This window comes from Pyxicephalus adspersus, chromosome 2 (genome assembly GCF_032062135.1).
Source record: "Pyxicephalus adspersus chromosome 2, UCB_Pads_2.0, whole genome shotgun sequence".
Classification (NCBI taxonomy): domain Eukaryota; kingdom Metazoa; phylum Chordata; class Amphibia; order Anura; family Pyxicephalidae; genus Pyxicephalus; species Pyxicephalus adspersus.
Genome location: NC_092859.1, coordinates 6,188,544 through 6,198,958, shown reverse-complemented (window position 1 = coordinate 6,198,958; position 10,415 = coordinate 6,188,544). Strand labels below are relative to the sequence as shown.

At 41.4% G+C, this 10,415-nt stretch overlaps 1 protein-coding gene across 2 annotated transcripts in view; it reads left to right on the top strand.

Annotated features, from left to right (window-relative positions):
• EFNB3 (ephrin B3) overlaps positions 1-10,415 on the top strand; it is a 46,954-nt gene that overhangs the window by 13,851 nt on the left and 22,688 nt on the right. For both annotated transcript variants that reach the window (XR_011919239.1, XM_072399325.1), the window contains exon 2: positions 6,931-7,226. Coding sequence is in view for 1 of the 2 variants with exons in the window: in XM_072399325.1 (XP_072255426.1) it covers positions 6,931-7,226 (296 nt within the window). In the remaining variant the exon portion in view is untranslated. The remainder of the gene's footprint in view (positions 1-6,930; positions 7,227-10,415) is intronic.

The window sequence follows — 10,415 nt, the reverse complement described above, 5'->3', positions numbered from 1 at the left end:
AAGAATACCGAGTATACAATGATAATGATCACACTGCAGTATATAATACCGAGTATACAGCAATAATAATACTGAGTATACACCGATAATGATCAGACTGCACTGTATAAAAATTCCAAATATACACTGAAAATGATCACACTGCTCTGTATAATAATACTGAGTATATACCAATAATGATCACACTGTATATTAATACTGAGTATACACCGATAATGATCGCACTGCACCATCTAATAATACCGAGTATACACCAATAATGATCACACTGCACCGTATAATAATAAAGAGTATACCGATAATAATTGTGCGATATTGCGGCACTGTGTTATACCATCGAGTACAGCAAGGAATAATTCGGAGTATGAATACGGTGGTAATTACATCATGTATTGTGTAATAATACTCTGATTATGTGTTATGGGTTGCGTCTACCTTCTAATCTCGTTAATTACCCCTCCAGCTTTATTCATGTCATGAATTTTCCTCCAGCAATTGTCTGTAATTAAGTCTTATTAATTAGATGTAGCGGCTCGCACAGATGTGTCATTAACAAATGAGGATTTCTTTATTATGATGATAACAATCATTAGCTGATATACAATGAGTTTAAACTGGCAAATGTAAACATATTGCTCCCACAATGCACCGCAGGAGCCGATTCCCTCGTGTCCGTCTCTATTTGTATACGGTTTGTGACCCCTGTGTACAGAAAACGTAGCTGAAACCACCATTCCGATGTCTGCTTTAATTTAGAATACAAATAGGTGACACCTATCACTGACTTTGATCCTGCTTGACACACTGTACAACGGGACAGTCTCAACATTTGATTTATCCCATGAAATTACAATTTATAAACTGGACCCATTCTAAATCTCTGTATAATTGAGTTGAAACAGGTTGTACAATCTAATCGTATGCCGCCACCTGTACACCTATTATAAGGTACTGGAAAAATATACCCCCTTTATCCTTCTGGGGCCTGTTATTGTCCTGCGGCCTTCTCTTCCAGGCAGTAACATCACCACGGCAACCATTAGGCTGGTCAGCGAGTTCTTCTTATCTCCTCCAATTCACATTTGGTTTTATGTACTTGTAGGCTTGTTCTGTATACCGTACACATAAAATCAAGGGTGTGCATAGATTAGTTACCCATAGCAACCGTATTTAGGTTTTGGTCATCTCTTGGGTTCGGCTTTGAAAAAAGGCCTGTTATCTCCTTTGGGAGTTAAGGATGTAAACAAACAGCAGGCCCAGTAGGCTGTGACTGCCAAATGGGGTCAATATGCCTAAGGCAGTATGTAATGGGAAAGCATTATACTCAGTAGGATGAGAGGGTGCAAATTTTTATTTTATGTTTATATTTTTACATTTTCTTTACCTTCCCGCCAGCACCTAACCCGCAAATTAACCCTTAACACATGACCTGAGCCCTGACCTGAGCAACACAACATCCCTCCAGGTAAACACTGTAAATCAGCCATTTTCAGCCAGGGTTTCATGGAAACATAGGTTCAACAAGCTGCAAGGTTCCAAGGGCTCTGGCTGATTGACCACCTAGTGCTCGCCCACCAGCTGTCCGCTAGAAAATTTTGGTGGTCCACAGAAAAATTTGGACCATATTTGCAATTTTTATGTTATATTATTAAAAAAACAAATATAATATTCAAATAAATTCTTATATTCTGATTTCCAGTTTTGGCCTTTATAGTGCACCAAATTAATTACTGTCCTAGAGACGGAAAAACAAGGGAGGCGCAGCGTGACATCAGTGTAGTCTTAAGTTGTATGATGATAACCGTTGCCGAGCCGAATGCTTCAGTATTGTTTCCACCATTACAACAGTCACCCCCCTCTGCCAATACCGATTCTCATCCAATTGTTTTATTTTATTTGTTTATTTCTCAGATGCTCTTTTAGGTAAGGATGACCTTAGCTGTGTATTTTCTTTAACTGTTATATTTACTGGCATGAAATAACTATCATTTTTTGTTTGATCTTAGATTGGAATGAAATAAACCCATAATGAGTGAGAAAAAACAAACACATATTTAGTTTTTCTTTAGTAAGTAAGATAATGCAACTAATGATAATAGTAACAATAGTGATACTTGACTTAACCGTGAGCTGATCAATGAATCAGAGCCGCCACAGTCCTTGTCACGCACCATTAGGAAGATCATAATTTTACAAATGTATTTATCTTTTTAAAAAATTCATATTAATGGTCCTCGGGATTACTAATTATGAATTTAGTCGTCCATGAGGTCCGAAAGTTTGGTGACCACTGACCACTGATAAGATGGCACCTAAGATGGTTCCGGGACCAACCCCACTTGGTAGAACCATCTACATGGAACCGAGGACCTTTCTAGCTGTCTGTATTGGTGCATTCCTGACCACTAATGTAAGGCTGCTGTAAACACACACAGACATTTATCTGCTTTTGGGCATTTCTTAATTGCTATGGAAAGTCTATTAGTCAAAGAAGTCAAAGAGGGCTTTAAGGGCTCATATTTTTAAAGTGTTCAGATTCCATCACCCCCTGACAACATAGGCAAGCCCCTGACCTTGCTTTCCTCCATTGCAGTTAAAGCAGTACAGCTTGGTCAGGGACCTGCCCCCAGCCTGTGATTGGATAGTGAGCAGCAGGCCACTACTCTTTTTTCCTACCAGCAGCCTAGTCTGACCGCACTTTGCAATGCAGTACAGTTTTGATATGCAGTGCTACCCCTTCCTTCTTCTACTCTACATAGAGCTGATATAAAAAACAAATGGAAGTAGTGTTGAGGAGTATGTTATTTGTTAATAAATACATAACTGATTTTTTTTCTTTTGCGCTCTGCTTCAGCTTGAGCCAAGTATATTACTCTGTCTAGGTATAGTAAACCTGACAGCCTAAATTATTGGTTGTCATCCCATGAGTCATTGCTTTTCTCTGGGGAAATGAAAAAAGGTAGTAAGGCAAAATGTAGTATCCCTGACATCCCTATGATTTGTGGATTTTCCTTATAGACATCAAGGTGCATATATTCACTCTATGCACTGCACCATCTAGTGGCTGAGGCTGAATATCACATCAGTAGGGAACAAGGGGAAGCCAGGTTTCCCAATTTTGTAGTAGAAAGAGGAGTATAGGATGCATAGCTATGCAGATTAAATTTTTAAGTGAAACTCATTTTTATTTTTATTTTGGTAAAAATGTGAGAATGTAGTGAAATTTGTAGGGACAATGGGAAAGAAAAAATTAAGGATATTTTCAGTCTCTAAAAAAAAAATATTACTTTTAATTATTTAGGAAAGGATCTCCTTTCCCCAACACCCCTTGTGTTGTCCAATATACTTTTCCTATCAGCGCCCTCTCACCACACCAGCCTTTGTCGTGGTTGGTGGCAATACCAGGTTTAGGGAAGCATGTGGCCATGTGGCAGTAATCAGGTTTGCCACATGGCAGGTGGCCACATACTCCACCATATATTCTGTTGGTGAAAGTGAGGTAGGGGCCCTTGCTTAGCCAAGGAGACAGCGTCTCTTTAAGGGTTTAGTGGGCATCATTGGCTGGAGTCATGGGAATGTTCTAAATATGGACCCTCGTTTGCCCAAAACATAACATGAGCTTGGAAACCTATGGAAATGTTCTATTTTTTAATTATGAATTACTATAATTTTGTAACAGTGTTTTTTTTTATCTTTGCATTTTTTTCTCCCCAAGCCAGGACTAAACAAAGTAATTTCACCCACTAAATGACCGTTTTTTGCCATCAGCAAAATCTCAACAAAGTCAATAGCTCAGTTTCCTTCATTAGATCATCACAACTTAGATAACATTTTTTTTAGAAAAAAAAAAAACCATCTGCTCCTTTTCATCTTTGGAGGTATATGTGATTTGTTTTAGTTTATTTAGTGTAATTTTTATGTTTTGTGTATTTGATCATTATATGTGTACTATTGATTCGTTATTTATTTAAAAAAGTAAAATCTTGAGAATAACGGGCGGCCATTTTATTGCTCTAAAATATGACCACTAAAATCCACCAAAAAGCACATTTGTGTGTCGAATGCATTTCATTGAAAATTTGCCAAGTTTTTCAAATTTGGTGAAAAGAAAAGTGTTCAATTTTGCTTATCCGCCATAGAAATATTCTGTAAGCTGACTATGTTGCTGTTGCCGCAGGGAGGATGACAGCTTTGGATTTACCATAAGTAGGGGAAATCAGTGACCTTTGATTCACAGATCTTCCGCTGTCCATCGTGAACTAGCCTGCAGCATTCCCGGGATTACAGAGGGGCCCAGTGAGTGCTGGGCCCCCAGAGGCAGGTAGATGTGATTGGCTGGCTGTACAGGCATCCCAATCAATGTTGATAAAACACATTATATAGAGTTTACATAGTGCTGGGTGTCTTTCTAGAATCTACAATACAATCTCTACCAAAAGCAGATGTTCCATTGGCCTCCCCCTATCTTTTGTTTGTTATGTCCCTTTGTCCCATCTGTTGACTGGGCTGACCCATTCAACACAACAATAGAGGGGGGATGGTGAAGTAAAATTGGGGGCAGGGGTGTATATTGTATACTAAGCACTAGTTAAAATATTTTAGCTTCTTAAGTTTCCTTTGGCAGGTGAGCTGTTGTCTTTAAACCCCAAGCCCTCCTTTTTCCCAGAGATTTAACATTTGCACAGTCATGGTTTTATTTTATCAGCAAATGCTCACATCTGTGCACATAAAAGAGCTGAAAATAAAAATTGCCTTAAGCTGCGTACACACTTCCAATTTTTGTCGTTGGAAAGGATCTTTCACGATCCTTTCCAACGACAAGGGAGTGCACGATGCATGAACGGTGCTGTACATACAGCACCGTTCATGCTCTATGGAGAGGGGAGGGGGAGAGCGACGGAGCGGCACCCTGCTGCGCGCTCTCCCCTTCCCTTTCATTACGATCGGCTGTCGTCCATCGTCCGTGGATCCGGCAGGTCGGTCGTCCGGACGATGGACGACACCGACTGTACACACGGCAGATTTTCGCCCGATAATTGGCCGATGCCGATTATCGGGCGATAAAAATCTGACGTGTGTACGTAGCTTTAGTAAACCAATAAGGATTTGGCAACATATATTATTTTTAAACTTTCTATTTATTACTATACATACTTCACTGTAATATATAATATATAAATATATATAAATATATATATTCAATAAAACAAACATTCAAAACATGAAAAAGGATTCTTAAGGTGCGTACACACTTCCAATTTTTATCGTTCAAAACGAACGACGAACGATCGATTGGACAAAAAAAGTTCGTAAAAAAGTAACCAACGACGCCGACGAACGAGGAAAGTTGTTGGAAACGAACGACCGGACCGGCGGATCGGATTGGACGACGATCGTTGAACATCGTTCGTGTGTACGGTCGTTCGTTGATCGTCCATGGGCTGAGCATGCGTGATGAACGAACGTTCGTTCACTTTCCTGTCGTGCACATAGTTCCTCTATCGCTCAAACGATCGTATCTATTGTGTGTACAATATCTACGAACGATCGTGTCGTTATCTCTATGTGCAGGATCGGTGCTATACGATCGTTCGCAGATATCGTGCAGGATCGTTCGTCGTTCGTTTTCCAACGATAATAATTGGAAGTGTGTACGTAGCTTTAGAGGATTAGGGGTTAGCTACATAGAGAACACATAACACTTATAGCAAGGACAGAGGTATATTGAGGGTCATATCCTGAATTTCTGAAATCCTAAATTTCCACCTCCAACATCAGGTTATTTACAGCTGGATAGAAAGAAAAAAAAATACACGTTTAGCAGAAGCTTAATTAAAAACTGATAAATAATTTGGGAGACCATACTGTGTTTTAGGTGAATATTTTACGTGATTATTTTATAATAATCATCCTATTGGGTACACTTTTTCCGCATTGATTGTAGTTATTACATTAATTGTAGATTGATTCTTTTAATGAGCTGCTGTATTCTAAAGAATATGATTAGTAATCCTGTTGAAGGGCCGCTAAGCCTAGATCAATGAGACACATGTATAGCCTATTCACATCAATCAGTCTGGCTTGACTGATAAACTTACATTTTAATGTCACTGGTTTCCAGTGATTGTATAAGATCCCTAGTGATTGGACAGGCTGTGTTCTCATGAATGGTGATGTCACTGATCTCCAGTGATTGGATGACTTGTGTTCCCATGAATGGTGATGTCACCGGACTTTAGAGATTGGCTAAGGTGCATCCTCATGAATATGAACTGTGGGTGATGTCACTGATCTCAAGTGATTGGATGGGCTGTGTTTCCATGAATGGTGATGTCACTGGTCTCTAGTGATTGGCTAAGGTGCATCCTCATGAATATGAAATGTTGGTGATGTCACTGATCTCTAGTAATTGGACTGGCTCTGTAAAAATGATTATGGAGTGCTGGTGATGTCACTGATCTCTAGTAAATGGATGGGTTGTGTTTTTTTAAATGATGATGTCACTGGTCTCTAGTAATTGGATCGACTTTGTTCTTATGGATATGAACTGTCGGTGATGTCACTGTTTCATTTTGATTGGATGGGCAAATTCTGATTATCATAAGGTGTTGATGATGTCACTTGTCCCTAGGTAATTGGATGGGCTAAGTTTTGATTAATATGTGTGTTATTGATGTCATGGATCTCTACTGATTTAATAGGCTGTGTTTTTACAAATGGTGATGTCACTGGTCTCTTGTGATTGGATAGGCTGTACTCTCATGAATAGTGATATTGATGGTCTCTAGTGATTGGATGGGCTGTGCTCTAAAGAACGGTGATGTCACTGGTCTCTAGTAAATGGGCGGGCTCTGTTCTCTGTGATATCAATGTCATTTACTACTTTTGACATTTCTGATTTTAATAACCCTCCTCTATTGTTTTTTCCAGGTTTCAGGATGCGGAGGGTTATGTCTTATATCCACAAATTGGGGATCGATTGGATTTACTCTGTCCACGTTCTGAGCCTCGTGGACCTTTCTCCTCATCTCCCTATGAATACTACAAGCTTTATTTAGTGGGCACAGAGGAAGAGGTGGTTACCTGCTCTGTCCTGCGGACACCAAACCTCCTCCTTACCTGTGATCGGCCGGGACAAGACCTTCGCTTCACCATCAAGTTCCAAGAGTACAGTCCGAACCTGTGGGGCCACGAATTTAAGTCCCATAGGGACTACTACATTATAGGTAAGAAGTCACAAGACTTACATTATCTCAAGGAACTTCTTCTAACATGGTTTAGGCTGTAAGGTGAGGTGCTGGCAGTAACACATAGCAAACATTTGGAATCAGGAAGAAGAATTCTAATTGGCTGCAGAAATTTGCACCTGGTCCTTGTCTTTGCAGTATTTAAAGAGTCAGGCCACCCACAAGTATCTGTGCATAAGACAAGTTGGGCTGAGAAAGCCCATCTTGCCCTAAGTATGACCTTAGCCAATAGATCTCCGAGTCCCCCTGAGATTGCCAGGTGATAAAACTCTCCAGCATCTACAAAATAATGTGTACTGACCCTTTAAGGAATACGCCCAACGTATGGCTACTAGGTGACAAGTAGCCATACGTTGGGCGTATTCCTTAAAGGGTCAGTACACATTATTAGGTGACAAGTGCTTTGTGTAAAATTTGGCAGGTATAGAAGTGTTTTGGTGTCTGCATTGGTGCTTTATTCTGGTTAAGAATAGTCAAGCAGACTGTAGGCTCTTTGGAGCACAGACTGGCATGACTAGCTCAGTGCCAGAACTATATAAATGTTCATCGCTCAAAAAAAAATAAAGGAACACAGTATAATTCCAAATCCATTAAACATCTGGGATATCAATCTGTCCAGCCAGCAAGTGATTGTAAATCAGTTTTCCCTGCTTTGGTGCAAATGAAAGCAACAACAGGTGGACAGGAGGGGCAACAGCCAGCCAACACACTAAGATTAGTTTTTCATCAGTCTTGTAGTTTGCTATTGCCATTGTCACTACTGGTACTGTAGAATGAGGTGGTACCTACAGGCACAGGTAGTCCAGATTCTCCTACATCTTTAGGTGGTATCACAAGAGAGTTTGCTGTGCCACCCAGCAAAGTGTCAGAAGCATGGCAGAGATACCAAGAAAAGGGCTTTTGCATAGGAAGAGCTGGAAAAGACATGGAAGGGTAACAGTCCTGCAACAGGACCAGTATCTGCATCTTTGTGCAAGTGGAAGCAGGAGGAGGACTGCCAGAGTTCTACAAGATGACCACCAGTGGGTAACTTGTGCCCATGTTTCTTACAGAAATAGCTTTCATGAGGGTGGCATGAGGGCCTGACATCCTGTAGTGGGACCTGTGCTACCTGGCATCATGCAGCACAATGGTGTTGCCAGAGAACAGCAGAATTGACATGTTTGCCATTGGCACCCTGTTCCTTTTTACAGATGAGAGCAGGTTCACATTGAGTGAAGGCATGAAAGAGTCTGGAGATGACATGGTGAACGTTACCCTAAATGAAATATCATCCAGCATGACCAGATTGGCAGTGGGTCAATGACGGTCTGGGGAAGCGGATACTTGGTGGGCCACACAAACTTACACAATACCTGACTGCTGTTAGGTACCAGGATCAAATATTTAGACCTTACACCGGTGCAGTGGGAACTGAGTTTCTCCTGGTATAGGACAATGCCTGGCTTCATCTGACCAAAGTCATTGGCCATGCCAGTGTTTCTGGATGGCTAATGCATTGATACCATTGACTGGAGCCATGTTCATCAGAACTGAAGCCAATAGAGACCTTCTATGAAATTTTATATCAGTTTATTTGACCCAACCAAGTACCACCACAGACTGTCCAGGAGCTCACTGATGCCTTATCTAGGTTTAGGAAGAAATTCCCCAGGGCACCATTTGGTGTCTCATCAGATGATTGCCCGGATGATTTTCAAACTAAAGATTTCGGTCAGCAAGATCCGATGTGTAAAATTTTCGCGCACATTTTTGCTGCATTAGCAGCTCCTGACATCTGCGACTAATTACAACGTATGTATTTATTTACATTTTAATGAGCATTGATGCTGTCACACATCTGAGGTTGATGTCAAATCAGAGGCGTAACTCGGGTCCCTTATACCCTGCATGCCCCTGTCCTCCCCCCACCAAAGAAAAGTTCTGAAATATCATAGAAATTGTCCAAAGTGTCATCATTGCTGTTGATTTAGTTATGAATGCTTTAATTATTATTATACACAAATATTCCCCCCTTCCTCTGGAAATCTGCCTGACACCCGGCTAGAGAGATGTCTGTTCACCCGTCAGGCCCACAATAGCCAGATATGGTAACCCTGGGCCTATGCTCACCCTTCTGCTGGTGACTGGTCACTGGAGTGCAAATGCTGCTTGACCCAATGACAGCTAGCTGGCAGGATTGGCTTCCTAACCCCCCCAAATACACCAGCACCCCTATGCCATATACAAAACATCACCTGCTCCATTGTGGCATCCACCTCTCTCTCATTAGCTGACATCTCCCATTGCTAAACCCAGCCAGTCACCTGCAGCCATCATCATTTCACACCAATCCACACGGGGTGAACATGTACGACAATGAGTAGATCTGGAACACAAATTTTGGTTCTAAAGGGGAGAAGAGGTCAGGTTGTCTCTGATGTATGGAGGTGACGTGGGGCACAACACTGCATACACCCAGTGTGTGCCCATTTTTGTACCTATCCAGAGCTTATAGGTGCCAGTTTTGCTAGTTTTAGTGCCCACCCTGAGCCTACAGGTGATAGTTTCACTAATTTTTGCACCCTGTTCTGTGCCAGCTTCACTTATTTTTGCACCCTGTTCTGTGCCAGCTTCACTCATTTTGGCACCCTGTTCTGTTCCAGCTTCTCTCATTTTTGCACCCTGTTCTGTGCAAGTTTCACTCATTTTTGTTACCTTCCCCCTTGAGCCTACAGGTGTCAGTTTCAGTCATTTTTGCTCCCCGTCCTGGACCTGCAAGGGCCAGTTTCACTTGTTTCTGTGCCCCTGTCCTGAGCCTACAGGTACCAGTTTCCCTCATTAGTGTGGACACCCTGAGTTTACAGTTGCTAATTTCACTCATTTTTGTACCCCCCACCTTGAGGCTGCAGATGCCACTTTCACTGATTTTTGCACCCGCCCTAGACTTGCAGGTGCCAGTCTCGCCAACCTTACATTCTGTCACTGGCATCAACTTGCTGGTGGCAGCACTGCACAATTTCCTGTGCCAGCTATGACTATTGTTTGGTAATACAAATATAGTCGCTGGGTCCAAGATTTAATTACTACCAAGGAAGCCGACTGCATGGAGTGTGATATTTTGCCCCAAGTTTTCCTGGTGCAAAACCCCACATTGGGAGTCATTGCAATCGGTCATTTATTAATTTT